General features: G+C 48.4%; 1 protein-coding gene across 9 annotated transcripts in view; it reads right to left on the bottom strand.

Annotated features, from left to right (window-relative positions):
• Positions 1-23,221, bottom strand: part of MYO5A (myosin VA) — an 82,729-nt gene that overhangs the window by 57,893 nt on the left and 1,615 nt on the right. The window contains exons 1-4 of one of the 9 annotated variants that reach the window (XM_065076385.1): positions 15,687-16,059; positions 11,596-11,706; positions 10,226-10,397; positions 7,373-7,517 (exon numbers count right to left, since the gene is read on the bottom strand). In XM_065076385.1, coding sequence (XP_064932457.1) covers positions 7,373-7,517; positions 10,226-10,397; positions 11,596-11,706; positions 15,687-15,806 — 548 coding nt within the window. In that variant the 5' untranslated portion in view covers positions 15,807-16,059. Of the gene's footprint in view, positions 1-7,372; positions 7,518-10,225; positions 10,398-11,595; positions 11,707-15,686; positions 16,060-23,221 lie in introns of those variants that run through there. The other 8 variants (XM_065076386.1, XM_065076388.1, XM_065076387.1 and 5 more) reach the window with 8 other exon arrangements.

The following is a 23,221-nucleotide window of genomic DNA, read 5'->3' as shown; positions in this document are numbered from 1 at the left end:
ATTTCGGAAGAAGGGGCGGCTATGCAGGCTGGAGGGAGCACGGGCCGCACGGGACTGTGTGTCCCACCGCGGGACAGACACTCGTCCCACCGCGGGACAGACGCACAGCAGCCTGTGCTCAGCCAGCCCCGTCCCCGGCTGGGCCGGTCCCAGGGCCGTCCAATCCTGCTCCGCTCCTGTGTGATGTTCCCATCGTCACAGTTATTTGCTTTGCTAAAAGAGACCCAAATTGCTGTTTACACTTACACGAAGGAGAGCGGCTGTGAAACCCGCCAGCCCCGGCAGGTTTACCGGGGAGGGTGCAGCGCACTCGGCCCCCCCTTGGGCAGCACCCACGGCCCAGCGGGTCGGGCGGCGCCTGCTCGGTGCCAAGGCCTTTGAAATTCAGCCCAGGGCACAAAACATCTGTTAGGAGCCATTATAAAAACTGGCAACTCCACAAAGGAGGATTTGCTTTTCGTGTAGAAGTAATTAAACTGTTCAATAAATAAATAAATAAGAATTCATTGAGCAGCTGAGAACAGCAGCCGGCGGGTCTGAGCAGCCTTCCCGTCCCCTCTCCCATGGAGGGCAGGAGGGGACATCTTGCCCTTCATCAGTCTTCTGAACAAACTATTTTAATCACAAAATTCGTTGCAGCCCTAAATAAGTTCCATTACCCTTTCTGGATCTGGCTCTTGGCCTCCTTAAGATGGCAAAGCACCCCCGGTTTGTCTCCTTACTTTCCAGCTGCATCCTATTGTCTTCATAACACAAGCACATCACCTTTTATTCTCTCGGCTCAGCTGCTGAGCCCCACTCCCTGGACGTCACCTTCACCTGGAGAAGCCACCAGGAGCCCCAGTAAATGCCACCCAGTGCTCTGTTGTCACCTGCACTGGAGGAACCCCTCTTCTCTCGCATTGAGCTTCCTCCTCACAGTGTTCCTTCCCACAGACCCATCCCATCCCGCTGTTCCAGTGCCAAAGCCTCCACATTCACCAGTATTGGCACATCCCAAAACGTGTGGCCTGACACAGATCTTTATTTTCCAGCCTCAAAAGACTGTTGCGGGGATTAATGAGATAACTTTCATAAAGCACCCAGAATGTCCACAGCGCCATGCGAGCGCTAAGGACTATTATTAGAGACTAAAGTGCTTTGAACCATTCTGTGCCAACGTGACGGGGGGAAAGAGAGCAGTGAGTCACCAGTGCCGCGCAGGGGAGCCGGCGCCACGCCTGCGCACAACAGCAGCCACGCTGCTGCGTCTGCTCCACCTGCACACCCCGTACCCATCGCTTTATTTCAACTGTCTGGGTCTAACGTGCTCAGACCTGACACAGCCCGGTCTTCTCAGACACCTCGCGTTAACAATTCAGAGATATGTTCCACTGCACCTTGAGTCACAACGGTTGCTCCTGCCCAAGCAGTAATTTAATCCTTTGAAAAATCATTCATTTTTGATAGGCAGGAAGCATTAGTCCAACAAACCATGTTCTTTAACCGCTTTTCTAAATATACTTCACATTTAACCGTATTTTTAAGCCTAATAGCGTTTCTCGTTGACGTCTCCTTCAGCCACTGGAGGAACGCGGATGTTCCGAGCAGAGGGCAGGACCAGTTTGGGGCCGGTCACCGTCACCGCTGCCACCTCTGCCTGCGGGGGACACAGCAGAAATCCATACACAGGAGCACAGGAGACAGTAAAGTGCCTGGAAAACACAAAGACTCACGTGAAAGCAAATGTTATGATGCAGTATACGTTACCTGGCACAGAGACGCCTTAGCGCTGCAGGGAATGAAGGCATGCAAAATGTAGCATCTTAATTTCTGTATATTGAAGAGAAATTACCTTTGGGAGCATGTTAGAAGGAAACCAAATTGACTGATAGACTATCAATTATATACTCTATTCTCACATAGCTTATTGTCAAGCTGGTGTGATCAAGTCATCGGGCACTGGATCAGTATTTCTGATGCCCTGCTTTGCCACCGTGGTGAACTCACCAAACTACCCTCCCACTCGTGTCTGTGTCAACTTATCAAACAGAAATAACGCCACTGATCTCTTTGGTAGAGGACTTAGAGATCTGCTCACGGAAACCTTCCAACAAAGATGAAATATCACTATTATACGTAACCCGAATTCTCTCGACTCTGCTCCAGCTGCAAACTCAGCCACTCTGAAACACCCCAAGTTCTTCAACAACAGCTCAGTAAAAACATTCCACAATACTCTAAAAAACAGCAGATGCACCACTTCCCATTTTAATTGTATTCAGGAAACACAGCTCCTGACTGTAAAAATGGCAAAAGATAATGAATTAACAGCACCGTCTCTCGACAAACACCAACGAAGAAAGGCGAGGTCAGCACATGCTGCAGAATCACGGCAGATTGAGCACAGAGGAGCACAGGGATGAGCCAGCACTGTGCGACAGATTAACCCAGGATTAGTCAGAGCCCGCTCCCGCAGTGGTTTAGGAAGGCTCACTGCTGAGCTACCAGCAGGACACCTCGCATGAACTCCAGCTTCCCTGCGACCACGCTTGACCCTTCTGCTGCCCAAAACCAATCACTGCTCAGACAATAGGTCCCTGATGTGATGTCAAGTTGATTACCCCACCTGCTGCCTTTGCCCCCAACATCAGAAAATGTCAGAGACCGTTCCAAATTCATCTGCTTTCACCAGAAAGGACAATTTCCCTTTTCATTCTAATTTTAACAACAGCACACCACCTCTTTCCAAGGTATTTCATTTGAGGAGTCGCATGTCAAAGCGTCGGTCCGAAAGGCTGTTGTGTATGTGCACAGGGCCACCACAGCAGCTCCAGAAGGGGTTGTTAATCACCCCACCCTGACGAACAGTCTCCATCGTCGGACACTCGGAGGCAAAGCAGCAGCCGATCAAATGTGCTCTTTGATAAGAGGACATCATCTGAGACGCCCGGGGTACCTGCAGATGGACAGTCGCGGTGCTCTCAGAACACCCACTCGACAGCTCGCCGAGCTTCCTTTGGAACAAAAGCAATAAAACCATCTCCCTGGAGCTGCGAGCCATCAGACGCTGAAAACCTGACAAAACAGAGCGGCAGCCTGCTTATTAAAGGTAATTTAATGAAAAAGATCCACACTAACATTGAATAAATCATTGTACTTTGCCCAAACAGAAAAAGCAAAACTGATGCTTTAAGTGCTGTTGCTTTCTGTCTTGTATTCATTGAGTTTCATAGGGATCTCACCGGTATGTGATTCTGTTTGCAGATCCTACTTTCACTTCGATAGACAACTTAAACTACTCATCAGAAGCCAATCTCTAAGTTAATTTATTAAATTGGAAAGCACTGACCTCTGCTGTACCCTCCATCAGCCACAGGTAGAATGCAACAAACCAGACCAACAAAGTGCTGATAAAACCACACATTATCTTAATGACTGCAATATACCCTCACTAGGCAGGGGAAGGGATCACGTGTAAGTGATTTAAAACTTCTTTCTCTGATAGCGTTAGGAAACTGATACTCTTAAGTCTCATACATTAATGCAGTTCTTAAAGAGTTTCAAGAGTATAATCATCAACATCTCTTCTTAATGCAAACCATACAGGCAAAAATGGAGGCTTCTATTGAATATTGCAAAGCAAATGAGCTGCACCTGCTGATGGTTCATTCCTACTAAAGCTGTAATGCTTTCGCGGAAGAAAAAAGAATGAACTACTTGCCAACTGATGCTTCACCTCACTTCACTTTTGCTAATAATTTGAAACGCTGACTTAGAAAAGCGGTATGCATTGTAGTTCAAAGGGTTCGATACATGCAAACACCTTCTGCTGGAACCCTGAACATGGGGGACAGAATCACAGAACCATAGAACAGTCTGGGTTGGAAGGGACCTTCAAAGGTCGGCTAGGATCCCAAGAGATCCCGAGATCCCAAACCCAGAGAGCTACTGGCGACCATGAGGTGTACGTAACCTTAAGTGTAACACAATTTAAGTGCAGTTATAAAACTAGTTCAGTGCTTATTTTGGGCGCAGCAGAGGAAAGGTGCTGGAACCGAAGCTGCCAGTCTGTGCAGAGGAGCTGCGGGACACGGCGAGAGAAGGAAAAAGGCACAAAGATACAGATGAGAGGAGGGGAAGAGGAGATGAAAATAACAATAATCCAAAATAAGTAAGTCCTACAAGAGCTGTGCACAGTTTTCTACGCTGACAAGGACAAGAAGCTACAGCGCAAACAACAGTCACTGATCTGACTGACAGCTCAGGGTAAAGATGAGCCCCACTCCTTTCCACCAACCCTGCACTGAAACCCACTGCCAGAACCGCCGCAGAAAGAGGCACCGGGGGCGTCTGGGGGGGTTGTAAGGGGTGTCCGGGGGGGCTATATGGGGTGTCCAGGGGGCACTGGGGGTGTCTGGGAGGTTGTAAGGGGTGTCCGAGGGGTTGTAAGGGGTGTCCAGGGGAGCTATACGGGGTGTCCGGGGGGCACCAGGGGTGTCTGGGGAGACAATAAGGGGTGCCCCAGCATTCCCAGCCACTCACAGCCCAACACCAGCGCTCCCTGTGCAGAACATTTCACAAGCAAGGGCAGCTCCATGTGCCGCTTTATCCTGCAACCAGCCCCAATACCAGTGTCCGTGCCCCGGCCAGACGCGAGCTGCATCCCTGCCATTCCAGCCACCGACATCTTTGCGCTGCATTCTTCTGAAGACGCAATGCAAATACTCCGTGTACAACCCCTGGCGCTCCCGACTGCTGCCGTGGGGCGTTTCCTGCGGCTGAAGGAGCCCACAGGGATCGCTTAGTTACAGCCACGCACGTGGAGAGTTCCTCAGCCACAGCAGACGAAGGAAGGAAGCTGTCAAGAACACATTCTAAATCATTACATTATAAATTAACAAGAATACCTAGGGGGTAAATATTTACAAGAGCTCACTGAAGCCTTATAGATAGGAGCATCACGACTAATTATCCCAGTGTTCATTTAAACATGGAGTTAGGAACGGCTAGCTATAACAGAAAAACAAATCCCACCAATTACATGCATAAATGCAGATTAATACCACATGAACAGCTACCATATGATTATTCCATGCAATTCTTATAGCATTAATTAAATAGTCACAGACGATCTCATTTTCATTTTTAAATAACCAGCCGCAGAAATGCAAATCTGCACTTTTTTTTAACTTCATAATTCAGGAGTAAAAGACGATTTGTTCCAAGTGTAGAAAGAATCACTGAAGTTACCGGGCAGGACAAGGGATTAAGGAACTGGAAACACCATTAGAAAGCAAAATTCAACGAGCAAACCCAGTATGTCCAAATGACATTAAAAAGTTCTTAAAAACAAACAAGAAACAAAAATAATCAGAGAGAAAAGCCAATAAACATTGGGAGGGTAAATAAACAATGCGGTTGTTACTTCAGCGTAGAGGAATTCTCTTCACTTCCATTGTGCGCTCAGATTTCATTTTGCACCTACGAAAGTACTATCATTTATTCATCAAACAACAACATATTGTTTATAACATGTTGTAGGCATACAAAGGAATCAATTCATTAACACAGAAGGATCGTTTAAGATCATTTCCATGCTTATACAATTTCTCATCACTAGTTTCAAAAAGAAACTCCTACCACATCCTATCTATTGTTGCTCAGGACAGCAGAGCGGCCGGAGGGCGCAGCGAGAGCTAAGGAACAATTAACACAAAGGAAAACGCAAACAGAAGGTCTACCCAGCAGCCCTGAGTCCCTCGGGAGGCAGAGACTGCGCGTGGTGGCAGACGGAACCTCGGCGGCACAGGCTCCAGCCCACGGACACACAGACACACGGACACACAGAGCACAACCGATCCGGCCATTTGGAATTCAACACAGGCAAGAGGCGAATCTGCAGCCAGAGATGCCCCCACAGCCTCTTACTTCCACCGGGCAGTATCAAGAACTAAACTTCTGAGAATCTGGATGACGTCCATCACTGATGTATAACTGCACGTCACTGTAATGTGCCTCAGATGTAAAATACAGCTAATAGATTCTGATTTTTTAGAGGGACTTCAGTAGCAAGTCTGTTTAAAACAACAGTGATCCAGAGTGCCCCATCTGACACAATGCAGAAGTGACTGCCATAACACAGTTCTGCCTTTACATTCCCATACCAGACTATACGTCTGTTTCCTTAGCAAAAAGGAAGTCAGGCCAATACCTCTGCCATTCAACAGCGCAGATGTGGCGCATTTTTGAGCCATTGGCTATTTCACAATCACCCCAAGTCATGAAATGTTGCGCTGTACCCTGCCATTCTCTCTTGAAATGATCTATTATGTGTGTATCGTGAATCACCCTATCCATGTGCGCAGTTCACCAACTTCACAGCCCACAGAGCATTTTACTCATTCTGGCTCTGATATGGATTCTTAACTAAACAGCCGATTTCAAAGACGAGCATTTAATCATTTTCGATCCTGTCCCCTCGCCTCCCTCTCCTGCAGCAAGGCCTGCGGGCCATCGCAATTAATCCAGAGATCTGCCACTGTTTTACCTGATTCATTTGACCATGGGCTGTACTGTCAATGAGTAAAACTCTACCCATGGCTTGCAGCCAGCCAGTGGAAACACCAGGTCTTGGTAACCACAGACCACCCAGTAGCCCATCAGGTTTTTATCCTAGAAATTAGTATTGCAAAAGCTCCTCAGACTGCCAGGCTCCTGCGGGGAAGGGGAAGAAGATTCTAACAACCACCCCCTTGGTGACAAGTTCGTTTTCATGCACTATTTACAGAAATGAGGATTTCCTGCGCAGCTGCCGCCGCGTGCGCAGGGACAGCGCTTCCAGGCGCCCTGTGCCATCGTCCCTCTGCTCCCTCTTAATTCCCCTCAACAACGGCCGCGGGCAGACTACATAGCGGGGACTTCACCGCACAACCAGGAGCCCAGAATAGCACGCTTAAGCCGAGCCTCTTTTTTCCTGTTGTCAGTATCACACGTAAATACAAAATGGTTAAGGACCTGGCACTGTTCTCCTTAAAAACCCACTGATGGTTAAAAAGCATCTCCACGTTTTGCTAATCAAATTAAAACAACAATCCTATAAAGCACTGGGGTAATTTTAGACCTAAATATTGATGAGATCTGTGGTTATTCCTGTTACTTGTCAGTGACTGTGATCATGGCATTCGTAATGTTTTACTCTTCACTAACTCAGGCAACTTATCCTCGTGCAAAATGTAATAAGACACTAGATAAAAGACAGATGTGGCTACATATTTAATAAATTAATCATTATTAAATACGTTCATAAATTAAAGAGAAGGCCAACAGCCAGAAATTTTAAATCTTATTCCTTCTACAAAAATGCCGAATTCAAGCGTTTTGGTCTACAAACCTGGCCATCTGCTTATAGGCTTCTTCAGCCACTGCGAAGATATGTGGGTCCATGTCCCCCATATTTTGGCCGCTGTAGGCGTTGATGATATCCTCGCCATAGATAGGCAGCTGTTCATACGGATTTATGGCCACTAAGACAATACCTACAAAGGAAACGAAACAAAAGGAGTTATATTAATAACAAATTAATTGTTTCAAAATTAAACAAACAAAAAATGGCTTTAATACCAGTTATTGTTTTAACCTTTCTAAAAATATCAACTAAAGAAAAATGAGGATCTGATACTCAGGTTATTATTATGACCACAGTTTCCCACGCAAAAAGTATAAGAAGAGTTTACTTTGACCCAGCTTTAGGAAACACACAAACAACAACGTTTCACTTTCTATCTGCCTTTTCTAAAGCGAGATATGACCAGATTCGAGAGTGCCCATGAAACAGCACCCGCTCCGCTGTAAACCAGGGAACGTGCGCTGCACCTCCGAATCGCTGCCCCAGTTCTAGTTCTGCTGGTTGAGAACAATGTTACCATAATTCTCTCGGTGGATTAAAGCGTTTTTAATCTCCTTGAGGCTAAATCAGATCTGTTAGCTCAAAACCACCTTCGTGGGGTGTTTAAACTAACCTGGCTAATGTGCGAATCAGATTACGGAGGCAAACGCGGCTCCTCCTCCGGGCAGAGCTCTGAGGCAACAAGGCTGTGCTCAGGATGGGAGCGGACAGAGCGGTTTGAAAGGCAGACGCCCATGCCCAAGGGACTGGGTTTATAAAGGCTGACACGCCGGCTTTGTTGTCGTTAGCTTACAGCACAAGGTACATATATGTCCAAGCTGAACGTCCTCCCCCTGCGCTGTGAGCACGGGGACCCCCGCGCTGCTGGGTCCATGGGTGTCTGATAAAGCCACTGTTCCCACCACCATCACTTGAGGCTTGTCTGCAAGCGAAACTGTCAACCGCGCTCTGCCGCCCCGGGCCCCGGGGCAGAACCGTTCCCTGAAGAGCTGAAGGCCTTCCCGCCCTCTGAGAAACTCCAGAACCAGCCGAACCCACAGCACGGTCCTTTTGAAAGCGTCTGAAACGACGCTGGACACCAAGCTCATCCGCAAGCGGCCAAAGCCGGCCCAGGCTGTCTGCCCGGACGGGTTCGGTGGTACCGGCTGGCCAGGACCACCAACCTCGGACCGGGCGCCCCTCACCAGCTCAGCCCATGAGACTCCACTTGCACAAAAGCTCTTTCACAAAACATTCCCTCATCAAGAGCTTTGCTCTGGGGGACAATGTCTAATCTGGGGAACAGAGGTGGTTTCCCAGCACCGCGACCAGGACACGCGCGCTCAGCAGGGGCTGCCCAGAGAGCCTGTGGTATCTCCATCACTGGAGATGTTCAGATACTTTGACTGGTCCAAACCCTGAGCAACCTGATCTGGTCAGACCTGTTTTCCTCTCAAGCTTCACTGAAGACTTCCAGAGGTGTCTTCCAACCTAAATTATTCTGTGCGCCCAGCCATGCTCTGACTGCAGGATGGGATGAGACGCGGGTGTGAATCACCGCCCGCTCCTGCAGCAACGAAGGCAGAGTCTGACTCAGTCCTGTGGTCCGGACGCCGCTGGGCGCAGGACTGGAGCAGCTGTGCTCTGCTCAGCACCCACGGACCAGAACAGTCAGCACAGCGTGGCAGGACACTAACGCCTGCATCCTCCCACCACAGCGTGGTTCAGCGTGCCGGCTGCCTCCGCCCTCCGCTCCCATCACCGGGGACGGAGCTGTCAGGGCGCCCAGGAGAGGGAAACTGACTCTTGGCACGTCCCATATGCAGAGCAGGACAGGACAAGGCCCTCGGCGGCCAAGCACAAACCCCTGCTTCAGAGACCCACAGTCGTGGCTAGCTGATCCCTGTCACCGGCCACCTTGCCACACAACTTCCCTACTCTACAGTCCCTGAAACAGCGCAAAGAAACTATAAACAGCAAGTCTGATTATATATGAGAACATCAAGAAGGCTCAATATACTCTGGTTTGTGACACCAAGAATTGGGACTGTCCTACAAAAGTCTGATTAGAGATAAACTGCATATGAAAAAAGAAATAATGGGGCATGTTTTCTGCTGGCACAAACTGGGCTACAATGAGTATGCAAATGATAATTTGACTACATGTCCTGGAAGAAGGTGTCTTTGCCTTAACCACGTAATTAAGAGAAGGAAATTTTCAATATCTGGTTTCATCATATTATGTTTTGTTTTACTCAGCTTAAAACGTGAAAAATCCACTAATGACTTAAAGTGTTTCTTACGCACTGGCACAATGTCCGAAGCATAGATAAACCAGAGAAATATCTGAAAAACTTCAAACGTTTATGTATATTGAAAGGTTATATTAAAAGTTAGTGATGTATTCTAACTAAACACTGAGATTTGAAAGAAACACCTGCGCACAGAGAGAAAAAAAGCATGAAATCTAAATGCAAAGCCTGAACTATATCACAATGTTCCTTTAAAATAGCCAACTCAGCTGCAATTGCGCACTTATGATGAAGTCCACATTAACGTAACTTCCCCCCTTTCTGGCCATCTGCAGATATCACAGGCGGCCGCGCTACAACCGCCGAACACACATCTGACAACCAGAGCGCACCGGGGACCCACAGCAACACACAGCAAAGCCCATTTTCTCCCAACATTGATTCCTTCAAGTCTACTTGATGCACTCAACAACCACAAACATATGGACTTTACTAAGAATATCCTTAAACGACTTTAAGTTAAAGACACGCACGTCAATAATCAGCTTTCCTTTCCCTGTCAAGGGCATTCTCCATAAGGATAATGGTGTGAAAAGACGGTACTTGCCGCAATAGGTATAGATCAGCTTAGAGTCGATAAAGCGAACTTTGAGGTTGTGCAGCACGGCAGGTTCGTGCAGATAACTGAGCGCCGTGAGGTCGTTTTCGCCAACGAGGATGTCGGGGTTTCGCAAGGGCGGGAGCTCCTTCGTCTTCGGATCCAGGCAATACTCCAGGTCCTGACAACCAAAGGGAAACGAGCTGAGAGCCGGCGCTTGGCCTCCCCCATTCCGGCCCTTCTGCCCAGAGAAACGCGCCCTGGTCACGCAAACGCAATGCAAGAGTTCAATGATCTCACGATTTAATTAGCAGTTCTTTCTCCAAAAACGTAATTTAAAATCCCCCAAATGGTTTTCTATATGCAACAGGCAACCATAAAGGGATATGATATTTTTTAACTTTTACTTAAGCAACACCACACGGGAATATCGGCAGAATGCCCCGAAGAGCAGAGAAACTGCAAACATGCTGCTTGCGGGTTTCGCAGGTATAACCTCTAATGTGTGTTTTAATTGTGCCTGTCTCTATATCTAAGAACCACTTTATTTACCTGCTCCTTGTCCCCACACGATGTGACTCAACTGCAAACGGCCCCGTTCGGCAGGTGCAACGTGTGCAGTGTCACCACACGGGGACGTGGGGACGAAATGCATCTGGTCAGATGGAAAGGCTGCACTCAGCTTGCGATGTACGAAATGCCAGCGAGCCAAAGCCCAAAATGAATTCAAGTAACCATATTATATTTAGAAACTACTCTAGATATATAATCTCAATTAGTTCATTGCTATGTAGGCTCCTACATGCAAATATTTGACCAACTGCAGTAGATCTTTATTGTCTGTTAAAAGAATCACGATCATTCCATATCAAAATTAAATAATCATGTAAATGGTGTGAAAAAAATGAACTGGCCTTCACTAGGAGGACGTGAGTTTTTTGTGGACGTGTCATTTCTCTGCACCATCAACAGCCTCATTTTCATAATAACCTGGATCCTTGCCCCTTTTTATCTTTATTCATCCTGTGGTGCTTATGCCCAAAAGTCACAGCTGTTCCTCTGAAACACTGTGCTAGCAACACTGTTCCCACTGGCACATCAACGCGGGTCACAGGCTTCAAAGTGTCCGTGGAAAAAGGTGACGCGCCTGAACACAGCAGGCGGCTGGATAAAAAGCAGTGGTTTTTACTATTTATGTTAAAAATCAGGTAAAATGCATTTTTGTAACTAAACAGTATAATCCATGACACACAAAAAAATACTGTTGGAAATCACTGGACGAGAATAATTGCACAAAGACAAATACTGATATATCCCGACGGTGCGGCTTCCCCCGTCAGACAGGCCGGTGTCCAGCCGGGAACAGCACGCAGACCCACCTTGCCCTCTTCAAGCCGAAGCTGGAGGACTTTATCTCCAGGTTTGTAATCCTTGAGCAGCTCTGCTGACTTCCAGACCTCCTCCGGGTCGGGGATCCACACCCGGGCATACTGCAAGGCAACCACACAAACCGCCGTGACTTCGGGATGCACTACGGTTAGGTCAGCAATACACACGACACCAAAGCCTCTTTTTAAACACACATTTAGCAGTCAAAGCCCTAAGCAAGAGACAAACAGTATGTCTGAAGTAAGTTGTTCTATTAATAAAAGGCTACACAAGCTGAATTTTATTGCCTATACAGAAAGAAAGGAAAAGGCGTTTCCCGTGCAAAATAATGTTCTGAGATACACATTCAATGCCAACAGTCCACAAACACAAAAATCTGTGTTTGCAGAGAAATCAAAGACTTGGCTATATAAACCTCTTCTGAGCAGGTTCTAAATGCATGTGCATCCTGATATTAGATAGCTTTTTCTGCTCCCCCCCCCGGTTAAGCCGACACTCTGGTGTATCTGTGTTAATTCAAGCAAAGCTACCTGATCTCAAGTATTAAAGTGTCTTTCCTTCGCAGTTGCAAATAGGGCAAGTTTAAAATGGATTATCTACACAATGACAAAAGAAAAGAACTGAAAAAAATTGGTTGAAAAGGCCTCCAAATAACAGAAAAAACTAAACCAGCATTGCAGTTAATGGCCATTTTCTCCCAAACTGTGTTCATAGAAGTAACCCGGAACAAAGATAAGACTTGTTTTCAAAACCAGAAAGAATATTCATATTTTTAAATGAGTGAAGCCAGATCTCATGCTCAAGAATCAGTTAAAAGTATATGGAAACTACCTAGTTACTTATACAGTTGCGTGCCCATGCAAATACATGCACAGGAAAACAGCTCTTGAGTAACAGCAGGAAGAGTCTACGGCATTTTCAATACATCAGAGTAACCGCAATATACGGGCCCAAACACAGGATTTGATGGCAGAGAAAACTGTGCATTTGGGCACACGGCTTCATCCCAGTCTTACATGGCTCATTTCTGTATCGCACCCTCTGCCCCAAAGAGCGCTGACGCTTCCCCCCACCCCTATTAACCCAGTTTTCTCACTACTGCTACTACTTCTTGTTTGGTTTTACTCTTTGTAGTAGTTCAATGCAAATTTTGAGCTGCCAGAATAAAACCGCTGATAGGGCAGATAACCGTGTGAGTTACTCAGGGAAAGGCAGTGACTCAAGTTTTAGGTGAATATTGTTCACACTCATATCACCCCGAGCTCCCCAAGAGCGTCACCCGCGCTTTGCATGTCAGTGTTGATTTGGCTCTGACAGATGAGAGACTCTCAAGTTCAGAAGGAAAACAAACAATCAAATGCATATTGACAGGAGCATTTCGAAATTCAGTGTCTCGCGCAGTCTCCTCCAGCCCCAGCAGACTAACGTCCAAACACCCCGCCGCTCCAAAACCACACGGGGGGCGGAGTGCCACACTTTGCTCAAGGAAGGACAAGCTGGGCTGCTGGAAGGCGATGGCTCAGCGATCTCTATATGGTGACCCCAAAAGAGCTCACAGAGAAAGAAAATACAGGGAGAAGTCTTCATTTTTCAGCGGTGGGTCAGAAAGCTGCTGTAGAACCACAATTTTATATAATAAGACAATATAACAGCAAATAGCAGTATTCTCTCATACCTCATGATTTCAACTCGGATCACATGAAGAAATCAGCAGACTATAGTAATTATCTATCAAATGAGACCGCATGACTCACAAAGCCTCTGTGCTGAGATATGCACCTCTGGCAGCGCTCATCGGCACTGCCGGCAGAGCGGCGCTCAGCGGGCGCGGTCCCACCGCGGCGCACGGCGCCTGGCCGTCAGGGGACACTGACCTGCCCGGCGCAGCGCTGTCACCACAGCTCCCAGAGCTCCCGGCCTCACCTACAGCCTCAAAGGAAAGGGGGAACACAGGGAAACTTCAGCCCATAAAAAGCTGTGCGTAGTTCCTCAATCCACCAACACAGCGAGGTTGCTGCCCCTCTCTCTTTCAAGGCTGGCCCCGTGTTTAGGTGGGAATAAAGCAGCTCTGATGTCTGGATCAAAGAGGTGCTGGCAGTGCTGGCAGCACCAGCTGAAGGAGCCGATGGAACAGCAACAGGTGGTCAAAGTCAAACACACACTTGACCAAACGCATTCCACATGAACCAGCTGCTAACTATTGCAACAACTTCCTTTAGCTGTACACCTTCCCTTATACTGGGTCCGTGGTGCCACCGCCATGGATGATAACACTGAGCCTAGAAACACCTGAAACAGAAAAGTTTAACTTTGCAAAAGAATCAAAGCAGAAATTATCCATTTTCTCAAGGGCAGCAGCGCTCTCTGGGCATGGAACGTATTTTGTCTTGTTGCTCAGCAACAACCGTTGATATGTAACCCCTCTTGCACAGTTTAAGGCCTGATATTTAGAAAGCATTAATTTAAAAAGGCATTTCTATTATGATATACAGTGGGGAAAATATATGTGCTGATTTGTATTAGTGTTTTCCCTGAAAAGCAGCCTCACACAGCTGGTTTACCTAAGAGGGACACCAACAGGGACAGGCCGGGCAGGTTCTGTGTCCTGAGAGCCACGCCAATGGAGACAATCTGCTGGACCTCATGTTCAGCTACTGTATAAATATCACCACATCTGAATGCCAAGGAGAGACGTTGCCTTTTCCTTTCATATGGGCAAATTTGATCAAACAGAAATGTAATTTTTTAAATTTCTTTAAATATTAAAATTACTAGCAACTTTTGCACTGAAAGTCAGCAAAAATTATCACCTTGCAAGTCTATGCACCGGGCATGACACTGAGGCCAAATAAATCAATGTTTTACTTGGAACTCCCAAATCCGACACAGAACAGTCACACTGGAGTTGATGGGACTTTTGTAAGAATCATTTTTAAGGAGCTGAAACACATGAGAAGGTTAGAAGTTGTGAATTTTCTTGATCTTTAAAACCATAGCTTCCCGCATTTTGTAGTGATGGCACTTGAGCGTCTCCCCCAGCGCCGCAGGGAGGGACCCGGCCAGCACAACCGCCCGCCCGCAAAACCGCCTGACTCAGCACCTTTCAGCAACAGGACCATACCCATTCCAGACCATTCCCACACACAGCGCCAAAACAAGGGCCAACACCGGCTTATACGCTACTGATTTCAAAAAGAAGTTAATTATGTACCTGCCTTAAAACACCTAATTCATCCAGCCTGAAAAACACGTTACAACACTCATAGAAGAACAGCCACAAGAAATGTAAGGGCAAATGAAACAGCTACACCATCCCCTGGATATTAAGCAACACATAGCAGTGAAGAAAGAGGATTAGGAAAAGGATGCAAGATTTCATGTTTGTGTGCGTACGGTGAATGTGGTGGCTATATCACGTAAATACTCCAATTTAAACACTGACTTGAAAATGCAATACTTGAGGAGCATACAGAACAACATTCAGCATGTCAGGATTAAGTCCATGGGTGCCCGAATTTAAGATCCAAGAAAACAAACACCATGAGGCCAAATGAAAGAAGCGGTTGTAGGATGATGCCAGTCGCAATATCGACTTCATGATTAACCCGATGCTGAAATAAGGATTCTTTTCAGACCACGGGGACAAATTCAGTCAAGACCCTCATGGTTCTTCTGTATTTTTACATGCTGATGTCACACAACGAAACGTCGGCTTCATTTCCTCAGGTTCTTAAATGGGTCTAATTGTGAAAGCTTCATTTAAAAGCTAAACATCAAAGGAAAGACATTTGGCGTAAACTTTGATAGCAGATAAGGTTGTGTGTTTCTGAGATCATCCTGTAAAGCTGAGCTCAAGTCCAAACAGCATTCCTTTGGTTTTTCCTAATCTTAGACCCCCAAAGTCACACTGACAGTAAAATACCTGCTTGAGCTCCTCCAAATCCCAAATTAACGGGTTATTTCTTGCTAGAACAAAAAGAAGCCCCAGGCTGAGATGCAGCTACCCCAGTGAAACAGAGCTTCACTACACAGCCTCCACCTATGTTAAAACTAAGGAAACAACCGAACGTATTCTACTTACTTTAACATACATATAGTCTAAACCATCTGTTTCCATCCTGAGCCTCGTGTACCACAGACTTTCAGCACTTCCAGAGGCAGCTGCTGTTTCCATTCCAGGCAAAAGAGGTTCAATGTCCATGATAATATTTCCCGATTTCTTGCACTGGTGCACATGAAGCAACTTGGGAATCTCTCTCTGGTTTCCTCAGCAAAACAACTGAGGTCATCTGCCTTAAAGACACTTATGAATACGCCATGGAGTCTGCAGAGAGCAACGTGTGACAGGCCGTGTTGGGGCAATGAATTCCCTCATTGTTAGACCGACTCGTAGCATCTTCAGTTTATTTCTCGGGCTCTACAAAGAGCGAGAGTGTCCTCCTGTAAATCGCAGAGTAAGCACAAAACCCTCTTGTCTTGTGACAATCAAACAGAAGAACTCGGAGACACCGTCAGCAACTGCGGCGAGACTTCATGATCTTTCATATCCATTTACAAAAAACGGACCATATGGGCAAAAAAGTCACTGAGACGTTTCTGTTCTTCTATATTTAGAACAGTCAAGCTGGAAACGTGCAGTTTACATCCAGCCACACAACAACCTCAGGAAACTCGGCACTTTGTATTTGTGTTAACTACTATAAAGGCAGAATGAGGGCTCTTGAAAGCAACACTGCTGTAGCCTTTACGTTTAACTGTAAAGTGAGCGTCTCACGAGACCACAGCGTAAGCAGCCTGAAGAGTCGCCTCTCAACCATCCCCGCTGTCTCCCAGCACCTAGACAAGCTCAACGAGCCTCTTCTGTCAATTACTGGCGGCAGCTTTTATTCGATGTGAATCACCCCGACAGCCTTACCTACAGCACAGCCGGAGCAGGGTTAACAGGCGCACATGGAGACGTGATGAGCAACGGGGGAAACGCAACAGCTTTCAAGATGCTCCGCAAACAGCCACAAGTTTCACGGGGCAGCAGGGAGGCAGCAGGCGCCCTGCGCTCCCGCCGCTTCCGCGCCAGCTCCACCCTCACGCGGCTCCGTCACACCGTCCAGCAGCACCGGGGCTTCTCTCCTGTGCTTGCTCATCTGATCATTTGATGCTGGGTCTGTACCTTCTCGTCCCTCAATGCTTTGTGAAGCTTTACTCCAGCCTTGAGGACCTCCATGCCATTATTCTTCAGGGAAAGATCGGTGACAGCTCTTGCTGTCATCCCAGATAAGCAGGAACCAAACCCATGCCACTAAGAAGAAGAGGTGGCGTAAAGACACAAAATCTCTGCTTTTGTAAATAATCCATTTTCACCTTCTTCAGAATTTGCATTCAAATTCGCAGAAGCATTAAATTTGGGTCAATATCTGCCACGCAGCAGGAGTGAGGTCTTTAAACTTCGTCAGTAGCGCCCAGTGTTTCCTGTGCTCCCCTCCGGCTGCCCGATGCGCAGGATTCGGCAAGAAGGGCGCCCCTCTGCTGCCATCGCACCGAACACCCACCTTCCCTTCTAAAACAAACCGACCAACCCCCAACACAGCCAAACCAACGCAAACCTTTTAGCCAGCACTGATCTCACACTTGTATATAAATAGACTAAGATAGATATAAATAAAGCTACTAAATACTGTGATCGACTGAGAGCGGGCAGCAAAGGAGCTAAACTGGGACTGAAAAGCTGCAGGTTCTGAGCAGGGAGACCTCAAAATCCTGCGGATCACCCATTGACACGTGGCGTTCTCCCAGGCCCGGCACTCCGGGCTCTCCATTTATCACAGGACACCGAGAACGCAGCCACACCAAAGGCAGATGAGCGGGACCCACAACCTCCCGAGGACGTCCCAACAGTGCAAGTTACTCCTGAAAATACACTCGTGCGATTAAGTATTAAAACTGGGTTCTAAGTAGACAGGTCCTAACTTATTGCAACACCCCACACACAGAGCTTAGCACAAAGGACTTGACAAGGCAGCATCCCTAGGATATGTTTTCATTTGCTTTCCTGCAGAAGTTACATAATAACACGACAGCAAAGTTATTTCCCTGCAATAAGAGGAAACGGACAATCAAAGACCCAGCCTTTCAGATTTACACGCTTGATTTCAAAGCATAAAATTAAGCGACGTGATTACTCACACAGAATAAAGATAAATCTTTGCAAGGTCAGGCTTAAGCAAAGCCAGGCATAAGCAAAGCCAAGTGACGCTGGGAACGAGGAAGAAACGATGCAGCCTAAGCACAGGGCAGCGTGGAGCGCGGCGCTGGCACCGCCACCAGAGCGCCGGCACCACCACCAGAGCACTGGCACTGCCACCAGAGCGCCGGCACCGCCACCAGAGCGCCGGCACCGCCGGAAAAGCCACCACGACCCCCGCCATCCGCGTCAGGAAATGAGGCCCTGGCAACCCCATCCAGAACTGCCCATCTCGGGAAGCAATGCAAACTAAACGAAAAACTTACTGTACAAAGAGCCTTTGAATTCAACACAGTCCAAATCTTCCCTGTCTCCCAGGACCTTTAGCTAACAGCTTCAATTTTGTGTCTAATGCATTTCTACTTACTTAAAAGTTTTGATACCAGTTTAAACCAATCAAACTCTTGGGACCACCATCCTCAAATAAAACCATATGTCTGTCGTGGTGTGTGTATCATGAGCAGGGCTATGGTCTATGAAAATAACTTAAAAATATATAGTCTGAGAAAAAGTGAAAGTGACAGGCATGATGATAATTTCCAAGAACCATGGGTTTATCCTGACCCTAGCGCCGCACTATCTGCAACAAGACCAGCTACTATTCAGGTAAAACAGGAATGAGCCCGCTGCCATCTCAGCAGCAGAGACAGCAGAAGGCGCCCGGTCCTGCCTGGACTCACTCAAGCCATTTGCTAAGGTGGCATTGGGAGCAACAGCCTTGTCCAAAACCCGTTTCTTGGCCCTGGGCCCGATGTACAAATATTTACTATCAGGGTCGAGCACGATACGTGCAGTAGTAAACACCGCTCCACTGCAGCGAGCACTAAATCAGACCGGAGATAACCCCTGCACCCTGGAGCGTACGAAAACCCAGCCGAGCACGGGAGCCCCGACCGCTCGTCCGTAACTTCACACACGCAAACCCAGCTCAGGTGACTTTAATCCGGAGGCACAAAACAAACCAGTGGCTCTCCCCAGAGACAGCACAGTGACACCGAGCCCGTCGCCTTCCCCCTTCGGCCAAGATGCCCTTCAAACCAGCAACGCCTGTACACACGCTCACGTACACGAGTCAAAGGCTCCAGCAATATAAACAAGGCTTCAAATAGTTAAATGTTTGGCTTCTGTATGTTCTGTGTTTTCAAGCAATGAATCCAAACCCAACGAATGCCTCTGCTCCTCCGAGCTCTGCGGTCCCTGCCAGCGACCGGCAACAGCGCCGAGCCCCCGGCAGAGCTGCAGCGGCACCAGCGCCGAGCCCCCGGCAGAGCTGCAGCGGCACCAGCGCCGAGCCCCCGGCAGAGCTGCAGCGGCACCAGCGCCGAGCCCCGGCACTCCTTGCCTTTGTTAAATCCTGTTAAAAACAGACCATCCAGAAACAGCGAAACCTTGTGATGCTGGATGTTTCTGCGACTTCCTCCAATTCAATTGGTTTAATGAGAAAATTTCAATAACAAAAATGCTTTCTTTAGTCCTACGGAGATTAAACAATGAGTCTCATTAAAGAGAGAGACAAATTACTTTGTTACTAGAACACATGGAGAGGATTAAACTCCCAAGGGCCACACAAGGAGACCCCGAGAGCCAGGTACGTGGTGCTGGCCGCCCATCCCTTCCGGCCGCACCCGGAGCTCTGTGGCTCAGGAAAGGTAACGGTGGCCATCGCACGCATCTCCTGGCACAGCGGGTGCTCCACAGCGCTTTGCATGATCACTTATTTATCTAAAAACCAATAGGAATCCATTACCTAAGCCACGGGGGACATGCTATAAAATCACTGCAGCACTGCAAATGGCCAGTGACAGCTCAATGTACAGACATTGTTGTGCGAGGATTGCGGATGGCAGTTTGTGGGGGATCCCACATCATCCACTAATATTATTAGGTAAATGTTTTAACATGATACTCAGAGCATTGAAAAATTAAGACCAACTGTTACAAATGGGACCTTTACAGTTATTCTTTACATGCGCAAAGAACTCACATAACTTTCAAGATTAGGTCTACAGAAAGAAGAAAACCAAGACGATAAAGCCGCGATCTGCTCTCGTGCGGTGACGCCAGCCGTGCGGCACTTCTGCGCCGCGCCGAGCACCGTGGCTGCGCGCAGCTCCCGCGCAGACCCGAGCTGGCGGCCCCGCCCGGGCCGGCCGCTTCCTCCGCACCGGGGAGCAGCGCTGGGCACGCTGGCCACAACCCGAACCAGCGCTCGTCTGCTTCCCGACACGCAGCTTCTCTCCACAGGAATGACGGATTGCTGACATCTTGCAAAACGGCCTTTAGAAAGCTTTTTTTCAGTTTCTTAGCCTGCTGCGGCTGGCAAACATACGGTCAAGGTTAGGCTAAGCTAAGTACTGTTAGACTGCCGGGTAACTATATCCCTGGCACCTTCAGTTTAAAGGCAACAGGAATAAAGCTGGTGCACACCGTTGTGTGCTGCCCCGGGCAGAGCTCCCGTCACCTTTATTCCAGTGACACGGCAGGTCCCTGGCGCACAGAAGCAACCGAGACATCCCCTCTGCTGCTGATGCGACGGCTTTCAGTGGAGGCAGACGCAGCGGTGCACGGGGACGGCTCCCAGCTGTTTGCAGCTGTGGTTCCTGACACCATGGGAGCGGTGCAGCAGCGCTCTGTCCGTCCGTCCGTCTGCAGCTGTGGTTCCTGACACCATGGGAGCGGTGCAGCAGCGCTCTGTCCGTCCGTCCGTCTGCAGCTGTGGTTCCTGACACCATGGGAGCGGTGCAGCAGCGCTCTGTCCGTCCGTCCGTCTGCAGCTGTGGTTCCTGACACCATGGGAGCGGTGCAGCAGCGCTCTGTCCCGCCGGGCTGTGTGGGTGAACCAGCCCCACCTCTGGGGAACACAGAGGGACCCACCGGGACAGCCGCTCACCAGGAAACGGTGACAAAACACCTGTGTCACAGGCAACAGCTTCAACAGCAATGTGCGAGACAGTGTAATTCAGGCAGCTTTATTTTAACCCCCAAGAAAAGCCCACTGATAGCACAGATATTTGCAAATACAGTTGTATTTTCTCTCTAACGCTCAGGTTCTTATTGATGTATTTCCCTCCCCGTGTACCACTGACATACTCACGAAAAGCCACAACTTGCTCAGAATCTGCCTCTTGCCATTTTCGCTTGCAGCGCTCATGGGGGACATGGGGGAGCCCATGTCCGACAAACCACGCGCTCCGAACCACGGCAGCTGCGTGCGCGCAGCCCGGGAAGGCGAGAGCCGGCTCCCGGCAACGCACAAGCGGTTGTTTGTTCTACGCAGTTCCCTCTGACACTTCCCTAACTCAATTTACTGCTTGTAAACCCTCAGACTGAACCCATTCAATAGAGTGCGGCGGCACTGAAGGTCAGATTGAGCTCAGCTTGCCCAGACCATGCGCTCAGCAAAGCCTGGTCACTGATTCCCCCACGTTCCAAGGGATATTTCCACCCACTTTAACTGAAATTGGAGTAAGCCCTAAAACAGGAGCAAGCTATCTGGAGCTAAGTGCCCCGATCTCAAAGACACTGGCAAGGGAGAACACGTTGGTAGCAGCAACAATAAAAAGGAATGTATGACTGAAAGGGTAAACAAATGAAGAAGTTGATTGCACGCAGGCAGATAAAACTGAAACAGAAATCCTGAGAAGGCAGAGCAGCACGCACGAGGAAAGCACAGCATGAAACAGAAACAACTCAAACCCAGGAAGAAATGCATAGAAATGGAGAACAAAAATGAATTATGTCAGCTCTTCACTCTGACCTTAAAAAAGCAGCATAAGCACAGCGTCCGAGCCGCTTCGCTCACCCCCACGTGCGGGCGGCAAGAGCGTGCGCCGGGGTTTGGATTTACGCACCGGCACGCACACAGCTGGTGTCCAACACCAAACGAGCGGATGACTTCCAGGTGTGGGCAAAGCGGCCTCACCTGTTCTTCATTTCCAAGGAAAGCAGATTACATTTAACAAAAGCCAATGCATGGCCTAGATTGTCCCCATCAACTTTCACGGGTCAGAAGCAGCAGGTATGTATCTGCTGCTGGTCAACAGTTACTGAAATGCTGATGTACACCTGAGCATCTCTCAGTGATTCAGAAAACACGTCGAGATTCTCCCCAGTTCGTTCCCAAAGTCCAAGAACCCAAACTTCCAGAAACGATCTTACAGAAGGACCACCAACCTGCCATCGACAGATGTCAAACAGGACAAGTTAAACAGCGTTCACAGGCATATTTTAGATAAGAATGCCTGGGATTTAACCCATGGAACAGTTTTGAACTGCCGCACCCCGAAACTGAAGCTAACACCTCCAGACAGATGCGAGTTTGAGCATCCCAGGCACAGAACACAAAGCCCAGCACAGTGTGGGCCCGTTGTTCACAACCAGCTTGTGAGTGTGCCAGAGCCAGCGCTCTAACTCAAATCCAGCTGGCCAGAGCAACGACAACGTGCGCCAGCGAGGCCGCCTGTGTGGTGAGCAGGTCTAGATCCACACCGGGATGAGTCAAAGGAACAGGGTTTTCACAGCAGCGGCACGACCTCTTCAAAACCGTACATCTCTGCTTTTTAACAACATTAATTTAGCTTGGCAAAAGAAGAGTTCCTTTATGCTATTTCAAGATGGCTCGTGTGGTTGGGACAGTGGGTGCTATTTTTACCCCGGCGTGCAAAGAAACCAAATCTGAAGTCTTAACAGTGCATGTCAGCAAAACCAGACACACGAAGCAGAAAGTGCCACTTCAACAACAGAAACAACAGGTCTACTCGTGCTGTTCTCAGACATTTGAAGAGGTGCTGACAGTTTCTTTGCAACACTGGCCATCCAGCCATTAACGCCATTGTACCGACTGTTGCTCCAAGTGCCTCGCATGGATGCAAGCAACGCCACACGGTGAGCGGCGGTGCCATACGGGAAGCTCCGGTGCTTCTGAACGACAACCCTGACTCTGCCTGCCAGCGTAAAAAAAGATGTGAAAGCGGCTCTTTCTGTGTCTGCATATGGCTGTAAAGAGGACAAGAACAGCCTGCAGTGTGACAGGAAAGCACAGAAACCATCGCACTGAGCTTGTCACCCAGCGAGCCCCCACCCCAGGATCATCCCTGCACTTGGCTTCGTGTTGGCTCTTTCCACCTCCACATGCTGCAACCTTAAATCTGTTATCCATGTTAGTTAATCAAGGATAAGATACCAAATGTGATTTAAACTGCTTGATGGCTTTACTTGTGGAAAAGCCAGCGGAGAGGGGACAGCAGGGACAGCCCCTCTGGACACGCGGCGGCTTCCCGCCCCGGCAGCCACGAGGGCCCTGAGCTTTCCCTGCAACAGCCCCAGCGCAACAGGGCACACGCGCTTCTGGGGCGGCTTCTGAGCACGGGATTCACCCA

This window comes from Columba livia, chromosome 11, assembly GCF_036013475.1.
Source record: "Columba livia isolate bColLiv1 breed racing homer chromosome 11, bColLiv1.pat.W.v2, whole genome shotgun sequence".
NCBI classification, from domain to species: Eukaryota; Metazoa; Chordata; class Aves; order Columbiformes; family Columbidae; genus Columba; species Columba livia.
Note: the sequence above shows the minus strand (reverse complement) of the source record. Positions and strands in the feature narration are given on the sequence as shown.